This window comes from Oncorhynchus clarkii, chromosome 20 (genome assembly GCF_045791955.1).
Source record: "Oncorhynchus clarkii lewisi isolate Uvic-CL-2024 chromosome 20, UVic_Ocla_1.0, whole genome shotgun sequence".
Lineage (NCBI taxonomy): Eukaryota > Metazoa > Chordata > Actinopteri > Salmoniformes > Salmonidae > Oncorhynchus > Oncorhynchus clarkii.
In genome coordinates, this window is record NC_092166.1 from 21651452 (window position 1) to 21678417 (window position 26966).

Genomic DNA, 26966 nt, shown 5'->3' on the forward strand with positions numbered 1-26966 from the left:
GCAGGGTTGTGTTTCAGAGGACACATGGCTCTTGACCTTCGCCTCTCCCAAGTCTGTAGGGGAGTTGCAGCAATGGGACAAGGTTGGGGAGAAAAAAGTGTGAATGTAAAAATGTAAATAATCATTCACGGCCAGTTAATTTGATTACTTCAGGACCTGTCTAATAGGCTGAGATAAAACGCAAGGAATACACACTGAAAAGACAATAAAAAAGAGGAAATATAGCAAACATGTCAATAACAATTTTATGGATTTGTGTGGGTGTGTGTGTTTGTGCATATGAATGGGAGTGTGGGTGAATATGGTGGGTGAATATGAATATGTGTAGAAGAGCAGTAGAAAATGGCAGATGCATAGAGTACAGTGCCTTGCGAAAGTATTCGGCCCCCTTGAACTTTGCGACCTTTTGCCACATTTCAGGCTTCAAACATAAAGATATAAAACTGTATTTTTTTGTGAAGAATCAACAACAAGTGGGACACAATCACGAAGTGGAACGACATTTATTGGATATTTCAAACTTTTTTAACAAATCAAAAACTGAAAAATTGGGCGTGCAAAATTATTCAGCCCCTTTACTTTCAGTGCAGCAAACTCTCTCCAGAAGTTCAGTGAGGATCTCTGAATGATCCAATGTTGACCTAAATGACTAATGATGATAAATACAATCCACCTGTGTGTAATCAAGTCTCCGTATAAATGCACCTGCACTGTGATAGTCTCAGAGGTCCGTCAAAAGCGCAGAGAGCATCATGAAGAACAAGGAACATACCAGGCAGGTCCGAGATACTGTTGTGAAGAAGTTTAAAGCCGGATTTGGATACAAAAATATTTCCCAAGCTTTAAACATCCCAAGGAGCACTGTGCAAGCGATAATATTGAAATGGAAGGAGTATCAGACCACTGCAAATCTACCAAGACCTGGCCGTCCCTCTAAACTTTCAGCTCATACAAGGAGAAGACTGATGAGAGATGCAGCCAAGAGGCCCATGATCACTCTGGATGAACTGCAGAGATCTACAGCTGAGGTGGGAGACTCTGTCCATAGGACAACAATCAGTCGTATATTGCACAAATCTGGCCTTTATGGAAGAGTGGCAAGAAGAAAGCCATTTCTTAAAGATATCCATAAAAAGTGTAGTTTAAAGTTTGCCACAAGCCACCTGGGAGACACACCAAACATGTGGAAGAAGGTGCTCTGGTCAGATGAAACCAAAATTGAACTTTTTGGCAACAATGCAAAACGTTATGTTTGGCGTAAAAGCAACACAGCTGAACACACCATCCCCACTGTCAAACATGGTGGTGGCAGCATCATGGTTTGGGCCTGCTTTTCTTCAGCAGGGACAGGGAAGATGGTTAAAATTGATGGGAAGAAGGATGGAGCCAAATACAGGACCATTCTGGAAGAAAACCTGATGGAGTCTGCAAAAGACCTGAGACTAGGACGGAGATTTGTCTTCCAACAAGACAATGATCCTAAACATAAAGCAAAATCTACAATGGAATGGTTCAAAAATAAACATATCCAGGTGTTAGAATGGCCAAGTCAAAGTCCAGACCTGAATCCAATCGATAATCTGTGGAAAGAACTGAAAACTGCTGTTCACAAATGCTCTCCATCCAACCTCACTGAGCTCGAGCTGTTTTGCAAGGAGGAATGGGAAAAAAATTCAGTCTCTCGATGTGCAAAACTGATAGAGACATACCCCAAGCGACTTACAGCTGTAATCGCAGCAAAAGGTGACGCTACAAAGTATTAACTTAAGGGGGCTGAATAATTTTGCACGCCCAATTTTTCAGTTTTTGATTTGTTAAAAAAGTTTGAAATATTCAATAATATCCAATATTGCCATAGATTTTCGGTTCATTACCAAAATGACTGAAGATTCCAGTAGCTTTGGTTAATTACTGGTAACTTTGCAACCCTACTCACGTGTACTCACCTCTTTGATGGCCTCACAGGCGCAATCACACTTCTAACATACATGTAGCTAATTCAGGGGTAGCCCCAACCAGGACTCGAACCCAGGTCCAGCGACTGTCAAGCCAACACCTTAACTGCTACACCAGCAGGTCCAAACCGCCTGACAAATTCGCTAGATGTTGTGTTAAGGTTGCTACAATAACTTTTTATTGTCACATTCTCTTATGTAAGCCTTTATAAAAAAACTTCTAAACTGGCAGTGGACATGCTCAAATCTTAATGTACCTTGACCGTAACCCTTTTTTGAGAGTGCATGATGTTTATGTATGCTTATTCGTGAAATCCAATCTCCATATTTTCTCAATAGTATCTAACCAAGTATTTCTTAAGATACTGGTGATGTTACAGCAATAATAGTGCTGTTGAGGAAAACAAGGTCTTCATAGAATACCAGGGGCATATCATCATCATCATCATCATCAATAACAACTCAACACCACCAACAAAAAACAGCCACATTGCCCGAAGTGGATGTGTGTGTGACTGTGTGTGTGCAGAGCGAAGTGTGTGAGTGTGAGCAGAGTGAAGTGTGTGTGTGTGACTGTGTGTGTGCAGAGCGAAGTGTGTGTGCAGAGCACTGACTGTGTGCGCAGCGTGTTCCAATTATCTTCCCATTAGTGGAGTTCAGATCCACTCCTACTATGTCCACTTTACACATATTAATGAGTCATTCACTAACGAGTGGATTAGGGGAGGGCACGGAGTGAGAAATATGATGAGGGAGGGGGAGCATACCTGGGATGAGGGCTTGCTGTGCTGTGTATCCCAAATGGCACCTTAGTCTCTATGTAGTGCGCTATTTGTTTTACCAGACCCCTATCGAGTGGTGAACTATATAAGGAAATAAGGTGCCATTGGAGACCTGTTAGTCAGTGGATTCAGGCTTAACAGGTTACATGCTAGAATGATACAGATTGGTATCTAACTCGCCTTGTCGATGACTCAGAGGTCATATGGAGTGTCTGTCTACATGAGCCACATAATTCAGTTAGTTTCAATCACACTCTCTTCTAATGCATCATTGATTGGTCTTTTCAGCACATTGTACATACATTAATTATGAATGGATTATCTCATGATATGAGAGAGTTGTGGTAGCGTTCACTCTGGGGTCCAGAGAAGACAAAGGAATGGTTTGTTGTTGCAGACAGATAATTAGAATGATAAGACCCGAGAGGTATACTACAGAGCAGGATCAATGAGTTAGCCAGCTAACTTTGATAAACAACCAAAAATAACTACTGATTTTCTGGTTCATCAAGAAAGCTAAACATAGATATGTGTTTTTGGTTGTTGAATCAATTAGAAGATGCCCATTTCAAGTTATTTCAAAATATTTAGGCAAGTTAGCTGACTAACTCATTGATCCTGCTTTGCATTATACCCCTCCAAGTGTATTGTTGTTGTTGTGGCTCTAGATGGGCATTGCAGGTTCATAATTGCTTTAAATGGTTGTATCCCAAATGGCACTGTATTCCCTATATAGTGCACTACTTTTGACCAGAACCCATAGGGAGTGCCATTTGGGATGCAGCCCGTGTCTTTTTATTTTTAGTGTCTTAGGTGTTATCATTTCAGAGCTGTGGATACTGTTTTCATTAGAGGCAACATCATGCTTCACCTTGCTGCAAATGTTTATTTATACATACACAGTTTGCTTTTAGTGTTTAGTAATTATTAGGATCCCCAATTAGCCTCTTCCTGGGCTCCAAATAGGAATCAAAACACAACAAATAAAAGCATGTATCACATTTAATACAATACATAATACAATGCAAAATACCGGTGTCTCTTCACAGTCCCCGTCATACCGTAAGTTATATATTTATTTTTTTGTATTTTACCCCCTTTTTCATGATATCCAATTATGATCTTGTCTCAATCCTGCAAATCCCCAACAGGCTCGGGAGAGGCGAAGGTCATGTCATGCGAAACATGGCCCGCCAAACCACACTTCTTAACACCCGTCCACTTAACACGGAAGCCAGCCGCAACAATGTGTCGGAGGAAACACCGTCCAACTGACGACCGTAAGTCAGCCTGCAGAAGCCCAGCCCACCACAAGGAGTCACTAGAGCGCGATGAGCCAAGTAAAGCCTCCCGTGGCCAAACCCTTCCCTTACTACAGTGAGCCAATTGTGTGCCGCCCTATGGAACTCCCGGTCACAGCCAGTTGTGACACAGCCCGAGTCTGTAGTTTTTTTATTTAACCTTTATTTAACTAGGTAAGTCAGTTAAGAACAAATTCTTATTTGCAATGACGGCCTACCCTGGCCAAACCCTAACCCTGGCCAATTGTGCGCCGCTCTATGGGACTCCCAATCACAGCCGGTTGTGATACAGCCTGGAGTCGAACCAGGGTCTGGAATGACGTGTCTAGCACTGAGATGCAGTGCGTTAGACCTCTGCTCCACTCTGGAGCCATGCAGTGCCTTAGACCTCTGCACCACTCTGGAGCCATGCAGTGCCTTAGACCGCTGCGCCACTCTGGAGCCATGCAGTGCCTTAGACCGCTGCACCACTCGGGGAGGCCTCTGTAAGGTGTTCTTTTATATGTTTCTTGAATCTGGTTTTATTGCCATCTTGAATTACCTGGGGTAGCAGAGAGTTCCATGTGGTCAATACTGTGAGTTTCCCAGCCTCCGTTTTGGACCTGGGGACTGTGAAGAGACCTCTGGTTGCATGCTTTCCCCTCAATAGGCGGAAAATATTTGGCATGGGCATTCAGATCCTCAAAACGTTCTACAGCTGCACCATTGAGAGCATCTTGACTGGCTGCATCACTGCTTGGTATGGCAACTGCTTGGCATACCAAGCAGTTTGCTTTTAGTATTTAGTATTTATTTGGATCCTCAATTAGCTGCTGCAGAGGCAGCGGCTACGCTTCCTTGGCTCCAAACAGGAATCAAAACACAACAAAGACTTGCAAGACACTTCAGAGGGTAGTACATACGGCCCAGTACATCACTGGAACCGAGCTCCTGGCATCCGGGACCTCTATACCAGACAGGCCTTAAAAATGGTCAGACTCCAGCCATAGACCGTTCTCTCTGCTACCCTACGGCAAGCGGTACTGATGCACCAAGTCTGGAACCAACAGGACCCTGAACAGTTTCTACCCCCAAGCCATAAGACTGCTAAATAAATAATTAACCAAATTGCTCCCTGGACTGCCTGCATTGACTCTCTTTGCATTAACTCTTTTAACTCATCACATATGATGCTGCTACTGTTATCTATCGTGTTTCCAAGTCACTTTACCCCTACCTGTAATATGTACATATTTATGTCAATTATCTCGTACCCCTGCACATCGACTTGGTACTGGTACCCTGTGCATACAGCCAAGTTAGCGTTACTCTTTGTATATTTATTCCATGTGTTAATATTTTCTATATTTTTCTCTCTGCATTGTTGGAAAAGGACCTGTAAGTAAGCATTTCACTGTTAATCTACACCTGTTGTTTACGAAGCATGTGACAGATAACATTTGATTCGATTTGATGTCTTGTGTGGTACCGATGAGTGTCCGAACTGTGTTCCAACTGCTTGAACCGACAGATTGGTACCTTCAACACATCAACACCTTGCACAAAGACCAATAGCGATGCGGTCCATCTCTCCTCAACTTTGAGTCAGGAGAGATTGACATGCATGTTATTGACATTCACCTTCGGTGAACATCTAAGTGCAATACATGCTGCTCTGTTCCAACTGGACCAACTGCAATTTGCCTATGTCCTTATTTTCCGCAACTGACCACACAACTGGGCAGTAATCCAGGTATGACAAAACAAGGAACTGGAGGAACTGTCTGGTTGACTGAGATGGCAAGAAAGTAGAGAAATGCCTCATCATGGGCAGAACTCTTCCCATTTTAGCAACCATTGAGTCTTTATGGTTTGATCATGACAGCTTGCTATCTAGGGTTACACCCAGCAGTTTAGTCTACTCAACTTGCTCAATCGCCACGATATTTAATTAAACATCTATATGAGGTTTAGAGTTTAGAGTTTTTTAGATACGCTACATGTCTAAGAGTAGGTGGTCACCCCCTCAAAACAGTGGATTTGGGTATTTCATCCACATCCGTTGCTGACAGGTGTATAAAATCGAGCACACAGCCATGCAATCGCCATCGACAAACATTGGCGTTAGAATGGCCCGTACTGAAGATCTCAGTGACTTTCAACGTGGCACCGTCATAGGATGCAACCTTTCCAACAAGTCAGTTCGTCAAAATTTTGCCCTGCTAGAGATACACCGGTCAACTGTAAGTGCTGTTATTGTGAAGTGGAAACGTCTAGGAGCAACAACGGCTCAGCCGCAAAGTGGTAGGCCACAAAACCTCACAGAATGGGACCGTCGAGTGCAGAAGCACGTAGTGCCTAAAAATTGTCTGTCCTCGGTTGCAACACTCACTACCGAGTTCCAAACTACATCTGTAAGTAACATCAGCACAAGAACTAGTCATTGGGAGCTTCATGAAAAGTGTTTCTGTGGCCGAGTAGTTGATCACGATGCGCAATGCCAAACGTCGGCTGGAGAGGTGTAAAGCTCGCCGCAATTGGACTCTAGAGCAGTGGAAACGCTTTCTTTGGAGGGATGAATCACGCTTCACAATCTGGCAGTCCGACTGACGAATTTGTGTTTGGTTGATGACAGGAGAACGCTACTGGCTAGGCCCCTTAGTTCCAGTGAAGGGAAATCTTAACCAACAGCATATTGACATTCTAGACCATTCTGTGCTTCCAACTTTGTGGCAACAGTTTGGGGAAGGCCCTTTCCTGTTTCAGCATGACAATGCCCCCGTGCACAAAGCGAGGTCTATACAGAAATGGTTTGTTGAGATCGGTGTGGAAAAACTTGACTGGCCTGCACAGAGCCCTGACCTCAACCCCATCGAATACCTTTGGGATGAATTGGAATGCCGAATGCGAGCCAGGCCTAATCGCCCAACATCAGTGCCTGACCTCGCTAATGCTCTTGTGACTGAATGGAGACAAGTCCCCACAGCAATGTTCCAACATCTAGTGAAAATCATTCCAAGAAAAGTGGAGGCTGTTATAGCAGCAAAGGGGGGACCAACTCCATATTAATGTCCATGATTTTGGAATGAGATGCTCAACAAGCAGGGATCCCCATACTTTTGGCCATGTAGTGTATTTAGCATCAGCCTATTGCTAGTTACCCATTCTAAAACTGACTGGAGCTCTATGTTAAGGGTGTTATTTATGTATTTTACTGTCGAAGTGTATACAGTTGAGTCGTAAGCATACATAGACACACAGGGTTTATTGAAGGTCAGTGGAAGGTCATTAATAAAAACAGAAAACAATAATGACCCAAGCCGGCTGCCCTGCGGTACACCACACTCAACCGAATTTGCATTGGAGAGGCTTCCCTTAAAGATAACCCTTTGTGTTCTATTAGATAGGTAACTCTCAATCTATGATAAGGCAGAGGATGTAAATCCATAAAACCTACAGTTGAAGTCGGAAGTTTACACCTTAGCCAAATACATTTAAACTCAGTTTTTCACAATTCCTGACATTTAATCCTAGTAAAAATTACCTTTCTTAGGTCAGTTAGGATCACCACTTTATTTTAAGAATGTGAAATGTCAGAATAGTAGAGAGAATTATTTATTTCAGCTTTTATTAATTTCATCACATTCCCAGTGGGTCAGAAGTTTACATACACTCAATTAGTATCTGGTAGCATTAACTTTAAATTGTGTAACTTGGGTCAAACATTTTGGGTAGCCTTCCACAAGCTTCCCACAATAAGTTGGGTGAATTTTGGCCCATTCCTACTGACAGAGCTGGTGTAACTGAGTCAGGTTTGTAGGCCTCTGTGCTCACACATACTTTTTCAGTTCTGCCCACAAATTTTCTATAGGATCGAGGTCAGGGCTTTTTTGTTGGCCACTCCAATACCTTGACTTTGTTGTCCTTAAGCCATTTTGCTACAACTTTGGAAGTATACTTAGGGTCGTGGTCCATTTGGAAGACCAATTTGCGACCAAGCTTTAACTTCCTGACTGATGTCTTGAGATGTTGCTTCAATATATCCACATAATTGTCCTCCCTCATGACGCCATCTATTTTGTGAAGTGCACCAGTCCCTCCTGCAGCAAAGCACCCCCACAACATGATGCTGCCACCGCCGTGCTTCACAGTTGGGATGGTGTTCTTGTCACGTTCTGACCTTAGTTCTTTTATTATGTCTTGGTTTTAGTATGGTCAGGGCGTGAGTTGGGTGGATTGTCTATGTCATTTTTTTCTATTGATTTGCGATTGCTGTGTTCGGCCTGGTATGGTTCTCAATCAGAGGCAGCTGTCAATCATTGTCCCTGATTGAGAATCATACTTAAGGAGCCTGGTTTCACTTTTGAGTTGTGGGTGTTTATTTTCCGTGTTAGTGTTGGTGCCACACGGGACTGTTTCGGTTTGATTACTTCACGTTTATTGTTTTGTTCAGTGTTCATTACTTTATTAAAAAACATGAACACTTACCACGCTGCGCTTTGGTCCTCACCTTCTTCCACTACAGACGATCGTTACAGTTCTTCCCAAGTTGTATGACGGCTGCGTGGTCCCATTGTGTTTATACTTGCGTACTATTGTTTGTACAGATGAACATGGTACCTTCAGGCATTTGGAAATTGCTCCCAAGGATGAACCAGACTTGTGGAGGTCTACAATTTTTTTTTGAGGTCTTGGCTGATTTATTTTCATTTTCCCATGATGTCAAGCAAAGAGGCACTGAGTTTGAAGGTAGGCCTTAAAATACATCCACAGGTACACCTCCAATTGACTCATATGATGTCAATTAGGCTATCAGAAGCTTCTAAAGCCATGACATTTTCTGGATTTTTCCAAGCTGTTTAAAGGCACCGTCAACTTAGTGTATGTAAATGTCTGACCCACTGGAATTGTGATACAGTTGTGATAAGTTAAATAATCTGCCTGCAAACAATTGTTGGAAATATTACTTGTGTCATGCACAAAGTAGATGTCCTAACCGACTTGCTAAAACTATAGTTTGTTAACAAGACATTTTTGGAGTGGTTGAAAAACGAGTTTTCATGACTCCAACCTAAGTGTATGTAAACTTCTGACTTGAACTGTATGTGTTTTCAGCAATATGTTATAATCAATGATATCAAATGCCGCACTAAAGTCTAACAAAACCAGAATCATCAGTCATTTGTGTCAGCATGTTGAGTGCCCTTCCCTATAAGCATGCTGAAAGTTTGTTACTTTGTTTACTGTCAAATAACATTGTATTTGGTCAAACACAATTTCTTCTAAAAGTTTGCTAAGCACCGGTAACATGCTGATTGGTTGGCTGGTTGGCTGCTTTGATGTTGACCATGTATTCCCCCTTTTTCTCTGCAGTGGGCCGCCTCCTCATCGAGTTTGCCTCCCAGATGACAATGGAACGAGTGCAGAAAGAGAACCCAAACGTGACGGAGGGGGGCAAGTACACCCCACCGGACTGCCGTGCCAAACAGAAGGTGGCTATCATTATCCCGTTCAGACACAGAGACAATCACCTCAAGTACTGGTTGCACTACCTGCATCCCATCCTACGACGACAGAAGATCGACTACGCCATCTATATCATCACCCAGGTCAGTGGAAAGCAGGTCTGCAGGAAAAACTGCCATTAGTCTGGCTGCTTTTATGTAGTATGTGGCCTTATACACTTGTTATACCATATAGCATGTCATTAAAGACTGACTCAGGATCAGCTGCCTCTAACCTGGACCTAACTTTTACCACAAATTGCTATTAGCCAAACAAGGAACTAAGTCCTGGAACAGTTTAAGGGGCTTGATGTTAAAAATGGAAGACCTCTGGCTATTGACTCTGTAACCAAAAGGTAGACAGATCTTTGAAATACCACTATGTACAAATATGAGATGAATTTGGCCTATAAGCCAATGCATTCTGCTTTTCCATACTTTATTGGGTGACATATTTATTCCCAAAGAGCTACACGAGGGTGCAAAGGAACATCTTATTAAGCATGATGATTCAGCTAGTTCTAATGGCCCAGCCTTTCCATGCCCACCCCTGTTCACCATGGGAGAATGGAAGTGTCCACAACAAGCCTCCACCACGTAGGTGGAGATTGCTGGGTAATGAGCTCTGATGTCTTCCGTCAGTCAGTCCTGTGGGTGCAGCGCGAAGTCTAATCACTCCCTCTATGGAACAGGCAGTTTTGCTCCGCCTGCTCAGCTCAACTTAGCTCAATGTGTCTCTTGTTGTATGTCCAATTCTATCATATCCTCTCCAGGACTACCCTGGCCGTCATTATTATCCATGTCAGAGACTTTGCCTTCTGTATCATTAATGCAGCGCTGGTGTTTGTTCTGCAATGGGAACTAAGAAGCGGACAAAAGTGTGTGGTGTGTATGTGCGTGCGCACGTGTGGGTGAAATGCTTCTGTTTCCTCCTTTTGATTTCCATCTGGTGTATTCTCCCTGAATATCTACTGTAGTAAAAGTTGGGATGATGAGCAGAACAGGGTTCTTTTCACAGTTTTGTGTTTGTAGACCTGTAAATAACGGTGTCCTGCCTATTCGGCTTTGGACTAAATTTGAGGCATATCTTATCTAGCCTTATAAATGGAATTGCATATCACCATTTGAACTGTCAGATGCTTGAAGCACATATTATCATCCAAGAAGCATATTTATATGAAATATAACATCAGTTCCACGTAGAGTTAATTTCCATTAGAAACGATGACAGAGGATTGACTCACCAAGACATCAAATGTCAGCCGCAGGGAATAGCCTTGATTTGTATACATTTTTTCTGTTAATTACATAAATTTGTTGGTAGTTGCATCTAATGGTTGTTCCTTTGTTATATACAGCCTATAACTACAATACATGTACCCCCAAATGAGTGTTTTGTGATATATCTGACTTTGGTCTTTGTGCAACATCATTAGCATTGTAACTAGGGCTGTTACGGTGACCGTATTACCTCCACACTCGCGGTCACGAGGCATTGACCGCAGCCAAATTCCATGTGACCGTTGAGTCACGGTAACTAGGCTTCTCCAAAACTGCACTCTGATGACACTGATGGTCACTAGTAACCTACCAAACTTGCTAACGGCCAGTCGCTAATGGTCGGTACTCAGCGCTTTATTGTCCCTCTAATCACTCTGATGTCAATGGAAATGCAATCAAAAACCAAATCAAACACCTCATTAGAGCCCTGGCATTCTGAGTTTGAGTGGAATAGGATCACCTGTTGCGTAGTGAGAGCCAGCTCATCTTAGCTGGTTGATGCATGGAATGAAAGTGTTCCTATACCATCATTAAGTTTGCAGATGACACAACAGTGGTAGGCCTGATCACCGACAACGACGAGACAGCCTATTGGGAGGAGGTCAGAGACCTGGCCAGGTGGTGCCAGAATAACAACCTATCCCTCAACGTAACCAAGACTAAGGAGATGATTGTGGACTACAGGAGAAGAAGGACCGAGCACACCCCCATTCTCATCGATGGGGCTGTAGTGAAGCAGGTTGAGAGCGTCAAGTGCCTTGGTGTCCACATCAACAACAAACTAGAATGGTCCAAACACACCAAGGCAGTCGTGAAGAGGGCACGACAAAGCCTATTCCCCCTCAGGAAACTAAAAAGATTCGGCATGGGTCCTGAGATCCTCAAACGGTTCTACAGCTGCCACATCGAGAGCATCACTGGCTGGTACGGCAATTGCTCGGCCTCTGACCGCAAGGCCCTATAGAGGGTAGTGCGTACGGCCCCTAAAAATTGTCAAAGACGCCAGCCACCCCAGTCATAGACTGTTCTCTCTACTACCGGCAAGCGGTACCAGAGTGCCAAGTCTTGGACAAAAAGACTTCAACAGTTTTTACCCCCAAGCCAGACTCCTGAACAGGTAATCAAATGGCTACCCGGACTATTTGCATTGTGTGCCTCCCCCAACCCCCCTTTTTACGCTGCTGCTGCTATGTTTATCATATATGCATAGTCACTTGAACTATACATTCATGTACTGTACTCTACAGTACTGTGCAGCCGTCTTCATCGACCTTGCCAAGGCTTTCGACTCTGTCAATCACCATATTCTTATCGGCAGACTCAGTAGCCTCGGTTTTTCTAATGACTGCCCTGCCTGGTTCACCAACTACTTTGCCGACAGAGTTCAGTGTGTCAAATCGGAGGGCATGTTGTCCGGTCCTCTGGCAGTCACTATGGGGGTGCCACAGGGTTCAATTCTCGAGCCGACTCTTTTCTCTGTATATATCAATGATGTTGCTCTTGCTGTGGGCGATTCCCTGATCCACCTCTACGCAGACGACACCATTCTGTATACTTCCGGCCCGTCCTTGGACACTGTGCTATCTAACCTCCAAACGAGCTTCAATGCCATACAGCACTCCTTCCGTGGCCTCCAACTGCTCTTAAACGCTAGTAAAACCAAATGCATGCTTTTCCGTTCGCCCGACTAGCATCACCACCCTGGATGGTTCCGACCTAGAATATGTGGACATCTATAAGTACCTAGGTGTCTGGCTAGACTGTAAACTCTCCTTCCAGACTCATATCAAACATCTCCAATCTAAAATCAAATCTAGAGTCGGCATTCTATTCCGCAACAAAGCCTCCTTCACTCACGCCGCCAAACTTACCCTAGTAAAACTGACTATCCTACCGATCCTCGACTTCGGCGATGTCATCTACAAAATAGCTTCCAATACTCTACTCAGCAAACTGGATGCAGTTTATCACAGTGCCATCCGTTTTGTTACTAAAGCACCTTATACCACCCACCACTGCGACCTGTATGCTCTAGTCGGCTGGCCCTCGCTACATATTCGTCGCCAGACCCACTGGCTCCAGGTCATCTACAAGTCCATGCTAGGTAAAGCTCCACCTTATCTCAGTTCACTGGTCACGATGGCAACACCCACCCGTAGCACGCGCTCCAGCAACAGGAGCACGCGCTCCAAGCCAACACCTCATTTGGCCGCCTTTCGTTCCAGTTCTCTGCTGCCTGTGACTGGAACGAATTGCAAAAATCGCTGAAGTTGGAGACTTTTATCTCCCTCACCAACTTCAAACATCTGCTATCTGAGCAGCTAACCGATCGCTGCAGCTGTACATAGTCTATCGGTAAATATACCACCCAATTTTACCTACCTCATCCCCATACGGTTTATATTTATTTACTTTTCTACTCTTTTCCACACCAATATCTCTACCTGTACATGACCATCTGATAATTTATCACTCCAGTGTTAATCTGCAAAATTGTAATTATTCGCCTACCTCCTCATGCCTTTTGCACACAATGTATATAGACTTTTTTTCTCTACTGTGTTATTGACTTGTTAATTGTTTACTCCATGTGTAACTCTGTGTTGTCTGTTCACACTGCTATGCTTTATCTTGGCCAGGTCGCAGTTGCAAATGAGAACTTGTTCTCAACTAGCCTACCTGGTTAAATAAAGATGAAATAAAAAAATAAAAAATGTACATACTACCTCAATTGGGCCGACCAACCAGTGCTCCCGCACATTCACTAACTGGGCTATCTGCATTGTGTCCCACCCACCACCCGCCAACCCCCTCTTTTACGCTACCCCTACTCTGTTCATCATATATGCATAGTCACTTTAACCATATCTCCATGTACATACTACCTCAATCAGCCTGACTAACCGGTGTGTCTGTATGTAGCCTCGCTACTTTTATAGCCTCGCTACTGTATATAGCCTTTACTGTTGTTTTATTTATTTACCTACCTATTGTTCACCTAATACCTTTTTTTGTACTATTGGTTAGGGCCTGTAAGTAAGCATTTCACTGTAAGGTCTACTACACCTGTTGTATTTGGCGCATGTGACAAATAAACTTTGATTTGATTTATAAACCCATGTTGCGCAACATTTCAATAGGCTATGCAATTTAGTGAGAAAACAGAGTTTTGATGGCCTCTATTAAAAATAGGATCCCATTAGCTTTCTATAGGCTAGGCCTACTATATTTATTTCTCAACTTTCCTAATATTAAGCACATTGCTTCGCTTTAAAACCGGAGTAGCCTACCTGGCTGGCATGAAAATGAACTGCCGGAAAAGTGTCCTCTATTTATCAGGTCAACCCAAGTGCAGAATGTGTTGAAGTAACAATGTTTATTGTGAACAACAGGGGCAGGCAAAAGACAGGTCAAGGCAGGCAGGGGCCGATAATCCAGAGTAGTGGGGCCAAGGTAAAGCGCGGCATGCAGGCGACAGGGTCAGGTCAGGCAGAGTTTGGTATTCCAGAGTAGGGACAACGGCACAGGATGGCAGGCAGGCTCAGAGGACAGGCAAGGGTCAAAACCAGGAGGACGAGAAAGAGAGACTGGGAAAAGCAGAAGCTGAGAAAACACTGGTTGACTTGAACAAACAAGACAAACTCACCCAGACAGACAGAAAACACAGGTAGAAATACCCAGGGGATAAGTGGAGAAGATGGGCATAAGGACAGGTGAAACAGATCAGGGTGTGACAGTACCCCCTGTCCTACCTGGACACATACCTGGTTGAGCGGGGTGTCGGCGTTGGAATTCAGAGATGAGGCCTGGGTCCAGGATGTCCCTAGCGGAGACCCAGTACCTTTCCTCCAGGCCATAACCCTCCCAGTCAATCAGGTTTCAGGTAAGACCCAAGTGCAGACTGTGTTGAAGTAACAATGTTTATTGTAATAACATGGGCAATCAAACGACAGGTCAGGGCAGGCAAGGGTTGATAATCCAGAGTAGTGGGACCATGGTACAGGATCGGCAGGCAGGCCCAGGGTCAGGCAGAGGTCGGTAATCCAGAGTAGGGGCACAGGGCGGCAGGCAGGCTCAGGAAAGGCAAGGGTCAAAACCAGGAGGACGAGAAAAAGAGAGACTGGAGAAAAGCAGAAGCTGAGACAAAGCACTGGTTGACTTGAACAAACAAGACAAACTCGCCCAGACAGACAGAAAACATAGGTATAAATACCCAGGGGATAAATGGGGAAGATGGGCGACACCTGGAGGGGGGTGGAGACAAGAACAGGTGAAACAGATCAGAGTGTGACACTATTCGCTATTCAAGTGCATACTATTTTCTTTTTTTTGTTGACCTGCCCCTGTTTCAACAGGTGCATGATAATGGCCCATTCTAAATCAAAACTCATTTCACACATGTATTATTTCGTATATGTAAAGACAATATTAAAATGAGAATGGTCTAATGGGTGAGAATATTGTCACTTGTGAATGATGCCCAGCGTGTGCATTCTAAGACAAGAAACAGCACATGCATATTTGTTTACTTTTTCAAATCATATTCACATGCATCATGTAGCCTAGCCCATAGGCCTACAGTATATGTTTTTGGTTTGTATTACAACTAAAGTGGCCAAATAACTCAAAACACAGCCTAGGACCCTTGAAACCGGGTCGGTAAGCCTATAGCGTACAGAGCTGTGAAACGTGTTCTTACAAGCCATTACGCAAACAATTAGCCAATCGCGTTTTAACAGGCCACTATTTATAAGAGGCTCCCAGCGTTCTCGTGCTGCTATATTTATTGCTCAATTCTAAAATGAAGCACATTCATCTGCTTTACAACCAGTGTAGCCTACCTGGCATATTAAAAACATAACCTCCATTTGCTATTAGAGCACAGGATACAGATGACATGTTTGTGGGCCATTCTAAATAAAAAAATATTACACCTATTTTTATTTTATTTTACAAGGCAAGTCCGTTAAGAACAAATTCTTATTTACAATGACGGCCTTCGCCGGCCAACGCTGGGCCAATTGTGCGCCGCCCTATGAGACTCCCAATCACGGCCGGATGTGATACAGCCTGGATTCAAACCAGGGACTGTAGTGACACCTCTTGCACTGAGATGCAGCGCCTTAGACCGCTGCACCACTCGGAAGCCCATATATTAGTAGGCTATATGTAAAGACCAGAATAGTCAGATGGGTGAGAATATTATCAAGTGCTTGTCAAATTGTGAATGAGAGAATGATGAAGTGTGTGCAGCCTGCGCAAGAAACAGAGCCGAGCGCATGCCTTTCATGTGACTTTAAAAAAAATCATCATTAGAGTCGCATCATACAGCCTTAGAATATATTAGAAATCAAAACATATAACCTCACGTTTGTATCACAACTAAGTTGTATAAATAACTCTAAATTAAGCATATAGGAGGACCTGTTTATTTGCTAACCACTCAACACAGAATAGCCGCATGTGCGCACTCCCTTGGGAAAAATACATGTCACAGGAATTATAAGCAAATCTTGCCTGCTAAATGAACTAGTGTAGCCCACAGCCATATGTCATAGCCAGATCAGGACCTAACAGAAGGACGACTCAGAATATGCAATTCTGTTCTTCTAAAATTGGCGACATTTTCTTCATATCATGTTTTTTTAGACCTACCTAAAATAAATGTATTTATTGTGATGGTGTAGGCTATATTAAATGGATTTATTAGACTTCTTATAATGTTGATGTTCCAAAGGTCTGCATCAGTGGCTTGTAGGCTATGCATGGGAGCCGGAGAGGCTAAACTTGTTTATGTTAATTAACAGTCAATTACCGTGAGACCGGCAGTTATTTGCATGACAATCACAGGCTGACAAAATGTAATGACCGCCACAGCCCTAATTGTGACTAAGCTTAGTATTGAGCATGAGAGAGCTGTGAAATACTATGTCCATACTATACACCTACACATCATGGCAGTTTTATTTCCCCAGGTTAACTCTCTCCGTGTGGCTCAGTCAGATAGTGAGTGGTGCTCTATAATTGTTGCTATAATAGGAGCTTCACACTGTGGCTGCAGTGGGATCTACTCCCTCCCAAAACAACACAACCAGAGAAGGGAGAGAAGCCTTTTAAATCAAAAAGTCACCAAGAGACCAAAGAGACCAGGTCTAGAAGAGATGAGATTTTGATGCAGTAGTCCCATCCACACCTTTTTGGTGCTGCTGTATCTTCCCCTCCTCTCCTCTCTCGGAGGAGGACACTTAATCTATCATGCGCACCAGAGTGTTAAATAATTGTAAGTTGGAGCATTTTACTCAGAGCTGTGGGGAGGAAGTTAGGGAGAAAGACGTGATCATTTCCCAGTTTATTCATGCTTGCAGATAATGTCTGCCATGTCCTTTAAACTCAACGCCACGATTTACAATGGAGTTGGGTAGCGACGAGTGTGGGCGGACTGGAGCTCCGACATCTATTCTTTGGGTGCTAAAATATGCAGTTTTTTTATTAACAAAAAAAAAAATGCCTCGCGGCTGAACTCCATTGTATATCGTAGAGTTGAGTTTAATCAGCTACGATGTTCTATAAACCATCTATTGAGTGAAATGAGTCAGAGAGACAGACATATAGCTTCTCCACCCGCCATACCCCAGGCCAGCAGCATCAGTACTAACCTGCTGTGTTGCTCAGTAGAAGAGAGGTCTACTCTGCTCCTGATCTGATTCTGAACATGTGAACCCTTCCAGGAGATACACAGACACAGGTAAAAACACCATTGGGGTTAGAGTGGTGCAGCAAAGTGCTTCAACCCCATTACTGTGCAATGAGCTTAGGGATGTGGTGGCTTGATGGCATCATATGCGACCTAAATTGACCAGTGGGAAAACCAATGTCAGGCGGGGTTACACGTCCCTCCCAGTGGACTTCTACCTGGTCTCAGATAGAGACTCAGTAGTGTATTCATACATTACCAAGGACAGCCAGCAATAAGGCATGTTATGTTCTGCGTGGGCGGCTGGACACGGTGTCTGTGGTGCTGGAGGTCTGAGTCTACTGTATCTGCTGCAGATGTTTGCTTGTCGCCCCATTATGCTTGGAAGGAGGCCCATACTAGGGGGACAACAAAAACAAAAGACACATAGCTGGCTATGCTTTTAACATATGCTAGGTACATCCATTATCAACAAAATTGTAATTGATAAACTAATTAGAAACACTTCACAGTTGGTCTAGAGTATCAGTGAAATGATTCCTGGAAACCTGTAAGCAGTGAAATGATTCCTGGAAATCTGTAAGCAGTGAAATGATTCCTGGAACCCTGTAAGCAGTGAAATGATTCCTGGAAACCTGTAAGCAGTGAAATGATTCCTGGAAATCTGTAAGCAGTGAAATGATTCCTGGAAACCTGTAAGCAGTGAAATGATTCATGGAAACCTGTAAGTAGTGAAATGATTCCTGGAAACATGTAAGCAGTGAAATGATTCCTGGAAACCTGTAAGCAGTGAAATGATTCCTGGAAACCTGTAAGCAGTGAAATGATTCCTGGAAACCTGTAAGCAGTGAAATGATTATTGGAAATCTGTAAGCAGTGAAATGATTCCTGGAAACCTGTAAGCAGTGAAATGATTCCTGGAAACCTGTAAGCAGTGAAATGATTCCTGGAAACCTGTAAGCAGTGAAATGATTCCTGGAAACCTGTAAGCAGTGAAATGATTCCTGGAAACCTGTAAGCAGTGAAATGATTCCTGGAAACCTGTAAGCAGTGAAATGATTCCTGGAAACCTGTAAGCAGTGCTGTCTGGTTGGGATGTATGTGAGAGTGAGAGTGAAGGCGTCCGCATGCTTCCCAGCCGAAACAGTTTGGAAGAGTTTGTGCATACTGTGTATTATGACGACAATTTGTGACGTGTTTGTTCGTTTTGGACTTCGGTAAGCGTTTTTCCGGTTGTTCAGACAAACAATAACCCGAAGTATATGCCCCTCCGTTGGTGATTGGTCAACAGTAGAGATTCTTCAATGAAGTCTGTTGTCATTCAAGGTGACTCGTTTTCATACAAAAAGATGTTATGAGAAATTCTGCACCAAACATCTTAGTTAGATGTAAAATTGCTGGACTAAGATCTCGGCAAAAACGTCAACATTAATGGCAGATTTCTTGAGTTATCTTTGATTAATTCGGACAATTATGAGGAGGTATACTGACTATGGCATCTCAAAATGGACAAACAGTTCTATTGCTGATTTTCACCTGAAGGTCTTTTAAGGGCGTATAAGAGCACACATGTTCGGTTCGTGTTCGTATTTGTGTGAAGGTCAGATTATGCTACTTGTCCTAGTCGTGACATGGAGATGGCTTTGAGCCTTGGCCAGAGGTCTTATGAGATACATTTGAATACTTGTATTAGAAGTCACTTAAATGATATCATTCAATTCCCCAACTCCATAGACAGCATGGTCCCCATGGTGCTTCAGTCTCAGTCTGTACTTTAACTAACAGCATGGTTTGCAAATAATCAAATCAAATCAAAAGTATTTATATAGCCCTTCTTACATCAGCTGATATCTCAAAGTGCTGTACAGAAACCCAGCCTAAAACCCCAAACAGCAAGCAATGCAGGTGTAGAAGCACGGTGGCTAGGGAAAACTCCCTAGAAAGGCCAAAACCTAGGAAGAAACCTAGAGAGGAACCAGGCTATGAGGGGTGGCCAGTCCTAATCTGGCGATGCCGGGTAGAGATTATAACAGAATAAGGCCAAGATGTTCAAATGTTCATAAATGACCAGCATGGTCAAATAATAATAATCACAGTAGTTGTCGAGAGTGCAGCAAGTCAGCACCTCAGGAGTAAATGTCAGTTGGCTTTTCATAGCCGATCATTAAGAGTATCTCTACCTCTCCTGCTGTCTCTAGAGAGTTGAAAACAGCAGGTAGCACGTCCGGTGAACAGGTCAGGGTTCCATAGCTGAAGGCAGAACAGTTGAAACTGGAGCAGCAGCACGGCCAGGTGGGCTGGGGACAGCAAGGAGTCATCATGCCAGATAGTCCTGAGGCATAGCCCTAGGGCTCAGGTCCTCCGAGAGAGAGAAAGAAAGAGAGAATTAGAGAGAGCATACTTAAATTCACACAGGACACCGGATAAGACAGGAGAAGTGCTCCAGATATAACAAACTGACCCTAGACCCCCGACACATAAACTACTGCAGCATAAATACTGGAGGCTGAGACAGGAGGGGTCAGGAGACACTGTGGCCCCATCTGATGATACCCCCGGACAGGGCCAAACAGGAACGATATAACCCCACCCACTTTGCCAAAGCACAGCCCCCACACCACTAGAGGGATATCTTCAACCACCAAAGATCTCCGCCATGGCACAACGTAAGGGGGTTGTAATGGTTCATAGTATAATCACACAAAGGACTGCAATTTGCTCAGGGCTTTATGTATGCTGCCCTCTATGTTATCTAAACTGAGGATATAGCCTATACTCATGATTATCAACACATGACATGGTTATCTCTCACATCTGAAATAGTGAGGTCCTCAGAGGCAGATTACTTAGTATCAGTTTCATAATTAAATTGAGCTTTATTTGACCTACACTTAGTGTACAAAACATTAAGAAGACCTTCCTAATATTTGGGCTGGATGTCCTTTGGGTGGTGGACCATTCTTGATACACACAGGAAAATGCTGAGTGTGAAAAATCCAGCAACGTTGCACTTCATGACTCACTCAAACCGGTGCGCCTGGCACCTACTACCATACCCCGTTCAAAGGCACTTAAATCTTTTGTCTTGCCGCTTCACCCTCTGAATGGCACACATACACAATCCCTGTTTCAATTGTCTTAAGGCTTAAAAATCCTTCTTTAACCTGTTTCCTCCCCTTCATCTACACTGATTTAATTGGATTTAACTGGTGACATCAATAAGGGACCATACCTTTCACCTGGAGGAGAGAGTTCCTAATGTTTTGTACACTCATTGCAGATTTTTTTTTTTTAACGTTTAGTCCATAATGTTGCTTGCTCGGTGCTTAGGCTATTAGTAGGCTACATGAAAAGTGCAATACTGTTAAAATAACCCTGTGTTAGTGTGGACTTTCAGTGAATTTATGTAAATCACGAAGCTGAAGCGCAGGAAAATTATCAGCAACAAAAGAGTGATCAAATTTAGATCCTACATCTTTCTTTTAGCATGTTAAAAGAATGGAAGCTTATTGAGAAAAGTGTGAATTATTTTGACTCTAGTCTCTACCTTTGATGAGCATTTAGGTCTCCTCCTTCACCCAAGTATTATAGAAACTCAAGCCCCCCCCCCCCTTAAGAGGTAATCATAATTGTATTATCTGCAAGGAAGTTTTGCAGGCAGAGTTAAGAAATCTTCATAAACCGCTCAGACTAAAGATAGGCTACCTCCCTCTATTGGTGCCTTTTCTTCTTTAGGTAGAATAACCCAGTGTAGGATGGCAATACGCTCTTCATCGGGCACACTCTCCACTGGTATGAGTAGAAAAAGCAAAAAGGGAGGTTTGTGCAATTGACCAAGAATAGGATATCGATCTTATGAACAACTCTGTTTCTGCCCTCTGTGACTGTGTGTTCCTGTGTGTTTAAAAAAAACACTTGTACTGTTTTGCAGAGCAGACGGTGTCGTCTGGTACTTGCGTCATATTCTCCGACCAAACGAGCAGGCAGCCATTAGATCCCGGTTGCAAAGTGGTGCTGAGATCGCGCTAGCATGTGTTGCAATTAAATATTCATGAAGGCTTAAGATGCAAACTTCTGCTCGTTCCTCTGCACAGCCCTGAACCTTGCCCGGAGAAGGAAATAGGGGAATAACTCTCAAAGATGACAGAGAACAAACATTTAGAATGATTGTTGGGCTTTGAGGAGAAGGCACAATATTACTGCACTGAAGGCTGCGGATGTCTGTCACTTTGACTCTATTTTAAAAAGAAGAGAAAAGGCCAAGGACTCGATGATGATGTATGTTGGTACCAAAAAATGCATCTGGTGATTTATGCATATGTACACTGGTGCCCACATTGATCGTGTCCCGGTTATAAATATCCTGGTAGCTATCTTTCAAAAAGTATTGTAATGAAACAGCAAGGAGCAGGTCTCGAACCCTCAACCTTCGAACCCGAGGTCCGGCGCGCTATCGACTGTGCGGCAAAATAATACTCGTTCGGCAGGGTCGATTTCCGCGGTTATAAACCCAGGGTCGTTACACTATATTGATGGGTTAGTTTAAAAAAGTAATTCATTAAAATGGGATTGCTTTATAGGAATAGGTTATGCCTTTTGTTAAATAACAGGAAGCAAATCATTCGGTCAACATTCATACGTGTTATAGATTATTCCGATATCGTCTATATGCATGCAGCTGCCACTGTATTGAAGTCTTTGGGCGCAGTTTATCGCAGCGGGTGATAGATTCAGTACACATCACTGGTTTCTGTATCAGAATGTAGGCTGGCCACTTTGAAGTCTCCTAGATCGATGCATTGCACTCATTTGGTTTATAAAGCACGCTTGCACAAATGTCCGCCATACCTTACTTCATTGTCAACCTACAGACGTACGAGCCACCAGACCCAGTCTCAGGGATGGCTAACTCTGGAGATCACTTTTAAACCTATTTTTAGTTTTTTTTGCACCTTGTCGAATAATCTCCAAAACTCTCTAGAATTGCATGATTTGGGATTATGAACTAGATTCAACCGCGGAACGATTTCTTCTTGAGTGGATGGTCAGGGGGCCGGAACATAATTACAAATAATTTGTAGAGTGCAAACCACGGTACACGATCACATATATCTCTGGAACAGATACATTGGAACAGACTTCCAAAATTAAAATCACTTGGAGCTGATTTGCTGGTGTTTTTACAGTGTTTTATGTCCAACAATAATAATACAAAAAATAAAAAATATTTTTTTGGGGGAGGGGGGGGGGGGGGGGCCCAAATCAGACGGCTGATTGAGAACCTTTTAATTGAAGAATGTGTTTGTTTTCTATGATAGTATGTTATATCTCTGTTTTGCTTTTCATAGTGTATTGATATGTATATTTTGTGTAATTACAGGGCTCATCTGTAAAATATACCTTGGTCTCAGCATGACAGCCCGTCAAAAATAAAGGTTAAATAAAATAAATAAAAATGTGCTTCGAAAAGGTACTAAAGAGAGCTGAGTATATGGTGCATTATTGAAGAGGTAATGGAGGTTTTACTTTATTGGCCGAGCACTTAGATGTCCATTAAGACCCATTCACAGTGTGTTATTTACCACTTCCTCCCATTAAAGGCAGAACGCAGAGAGGAAGAAAAAAAACACTGTCCTCAAGGTTTAGTCAACCACAAAATAAACGGACTAATAACTCAATGAAAATGGGAGGTTATCAAAAAGCGGTAGTCTCAAGACAACGATTTTATTGTGTGACCAGGAATCTTAGAGATGACTACATGTGGATACCATTAGATGTGGTAGTCAAGTGATAAACAGAGTAAAATAGAAACTACATTCAAAGGATTAGGCTATGATGTAGCCTAAGTAATTAGATGCATAGTCCATCTACTACAGAAATTACTTAATGAATCCTGTCCGTTTGCACCACAAATTCCCGCTGTGGTGAAATGTCATGGTATTTATACAGTTCCTCTTTTGTTATATTCAATCTCGCCTCTCTCGTTCTCTCTCTCTCTCTCTCTCTCTCTCTGTCTAACAGCCTCACTTCAAAAGAGCAGAGAGAAATCCTGATTTATTTCCATGACAGTGACAAATCACAGTAAAACCTGGTGAAAATGTCTTATTCCAAGTGTATTCATTGTTCCAGCCTCCAATTTATCATGTTAATGTAATCTGGGTCGCCTGTTGTTCTCCGCCAGCCCAGCTGCCTTATCATAGGCAGGATATGTGCCACTCGGAGTGACAGCAGAAAACCATAACATGCTGATGGTGCTGTGGCTTTGTGTACGCCGGGGGTGAACTTAATGGATTCTGTAATGCACCCACCAATTCTCTCACTCTTTCAACGACGAGGCATTGAATCCCTCCTCAATTGGTAATCTATTGTGCCTGTCATAAATAAAACATAATGGAAGGAAACATATTATGCTCTGCCCCTGTAATGCCGATGGTTGTGGAGTTTAATTCCAAGAATAGGCAAGATTAAACATTTCATACTAGCTGGTACTTCTGCGGTTTTTGTTTTGTGTTGTTGGAAGGTGAGTCTTGTGCTCTTCCTTCCTCTCTCTATTCTATCTGATCCCTAGCACAGTGTGCTTTGCTGGGAGGTTGTCTTCATCGCTCTCTCTCTCTCTCTCTCTCTCTCTCTCTCTCTCTCTCTCTCTCTCTCTCTCTCTCTCTCTCTCTCGGGGCAGATTTGTATTTCTGCACCACAGCTAAAGCTTGAGGACAGTAGAAACTCAATGAGATACAGTGCATTCAGAAAGTATTCAGACCCCTTCCCGTTTTCAACATTTTGTTACGTTACAGCCTTGTTCTAAAATGTATTAAATAAATGGTTTCCTCATCAATCTACACACAATACCCCATAATGACAAAGTGAAAACAGGTTTTTAGAAAAACAGAAATACCTTATTTACTTAAGTATCCAGACCCTTTGCTCTGAGACTCAAAATTGAGCTCAGGTGCATCCTTCTCCCACTGATCATCCTTGGGTTGTTTCTACAACTTGATTGTAGTTCAAGATTTAGAAAGACACACACCTGTCTACTTAAGGTCCCCCAGTTGACAGTGCATGTCAGAATAAAAACCAAGCTATGAGGTCCTTCGGATTTGCCCGTAGAGCTCTGAGACAGGATTGTGTCGAGGCACAGGGGCCCAAAAAATGTCTTGCTATAATTCCTGTATGTGTATGCTGGTGGAGTCAGAAATTCTAATTCATGGTAAAGGTGGGAGACAAATCTCCATATCTAATCTGTGAGGAAAAAGCTCTCTTGTCAATAGAGCTTTTCAGTTCTCAGTGAAAATATTGATTGGTGTAGTATCAGATATTCTTCTTCTCTAGGACCTTCCTTCACAGTTTCTGCTTTCAGGGATCAAGCTCGGTCTGCCTCATGAAAAATTAAAATGAACACCACAAAGTCCATGTTGTCAAGATGTTCGATCTTTAGCATTCTCCTCTCCCACCTCAGTGACCTCTCTGGTCTCTTAATATATATTGTAATATATATTACACAGTTTGTTTCTCAACTATACAATCTAAATCACTTCATTGTAGAGAAACTCATTGTTTTTCGACTACTACTCCTCATTGATTACATTTTAAAACATAGCCTTAACAGACTGTGACAAACCTACCTAGTACCAGGGGCGCATCATTAGTTTTAGAAGTGGGGGGACATAATTATTATAATTTTTTATCCAGTCGGATTTTCACTCCAAAAAGCCTACCCGTCAAGAGGCGTCTGCATGGTCCTAAAGCACACGGATGCATTCATTTTGTATCACATTCCAATGATAAAACTGTGCGGGACAAAAATGCAATTTCAGAATGTGAGGGGGGGGACATGTCCCCATCCCCAGTGAAAGTTGCGCCCCTGCCTAGTACTGTACCTATCTAGTGGTTTACATTTTAAAATATAGTCTGAACAGATTGTGACAGACCTACAGTGCCTTCAGAAAGTATTCAAACCCCTTGACATTTTCCATATTTTGTTGTGTTACAGCCTGAATTTAAAATTGATTAAATTGAGATTCTTTTGTCACTGGCCTACACATAATACCCCATAATGTCAAAGTGGAATTGTAACGGTTTTCTTCTGTGGACGAAGGATCGGACAAAAGCGCAGCGTGGTTAATGTTCAACATGTTTAATAAAGACCATAAACGTGAACACTACAAAATACAAAATAACAAAATGTTAAAAACCGAACCAGTCCTATCTGGTGCATAGACACAAAGACAGAAGACAACCACCCACAAAACCCAACACAAAACAGGCTACCTAAATATGGTTCCCAATCAGAGACAATGACTAACACCTGCCTCTGATTGAGAACCATATCAGGCCAAACATAGAAATGGGAAAACTAGACACACAACATAGAATGCCCACTCAGCTCACGTCCTGACCAACACTAAAACAAAGAAAACACAAAAGAACTATGGTCAGAACGTGACAGGAATCATGTTTTTCTAAATGAAAAGCTGAAATTAGAGGTCGACCGATTATGATTTTTTTGAACGCCAATACTGATTATTGGAGGACCAAAAAAGCCAATACCGATTAATCGACCGATTACATTTTTTAAAATTTGTAATAATAACAATTACGATATTGAATTAACACTTTTTTAAACTTAATATAATACATCAATAAAAATCAATTTAGCCTCAAAGAAATAATGAAACATGTTAAATTTGGTTTAAATAATGCAAAAACAAAGTGTTGGAGAAGTAAAAGTGCAATATGTGCCTGTAACGGCTTTCATCGGAAGAAGAGGAATCGTCAGAACAAAATGCAGCGGGATACGTGTTCATCTTTATTATAAGGAACTGAACACGGAATACAAAAATAACAAAAGGAAAACCTGAAACAGTCCTGCAAGGAGAAACAAACACTAAACAGAAATACAACTACCCACACCTAAAAGTGGAAAAACAGGCTACCTACTGTAAGTATGATTCCCAATCAGAGACAACGATAGACAGCTGTCCCTGATTGAGAACCATACCCGGCCGAAACATAGGAAAATACAAAAACCTAGACATACAAACATAGAATGCCTACCCAAATCACACCCTGACCAAACAAAAATAGAAAAAAATAGACCCCCCCCCCCTGACCACCTATAGGGGAGGGTCTGGGTGGGCATTACTCCGCGGCTCTGGTGAGGCTCCACTTCTGTCTCGGCCCACTTTGGTAATGCATGTAGAGCGGGAACCCTCACCGCCGACCCTGGACTGGAGGACGCCACTGGACTGATGGTCGAGTCTGGAGTGAGTGGCGCCTCTGGATTGAAGGGCGCCTCTAGTGCCTCTGGACTGAAGGGAGACTCTGGCAGCTCTGGACTGGAGGGAGGCTCTGGCAGCTCCGGACTGGAGGGAGGCTCTGGCAGCTCCGGACTGAAGGGAGACTCTGGCAGCTCCGGACTGGAGGGTGAACCTTGAGGGAGGAGACGGAGAGACAGCCTGGTGCGTGGGGCTGCC

The 26966-nt window shown here is 43.0% G+C and overlaps 1 protein-coding gene across 1 annotated transcript in view; it reads left to right on the plus strand.

Moving 5' to 3' along the window:
- Positions 1-26966, plus strand: part of LOC139377326 (beta-1,4-galactosyltransferase 2-like) — a 131440-nt gene that overhangs the window by 59144 nt on the left and 45330 nt on the right. The window contains exon 3 of the mRNA XM_071120347.1: positions 9391-9626. Coding sequence (XP_070976448.1) covers positions 9391-9626 — 236 coding nt within the window. The remainder of the gene's footprint in view (positions 1-9390; positions 9627-26966) is intronic.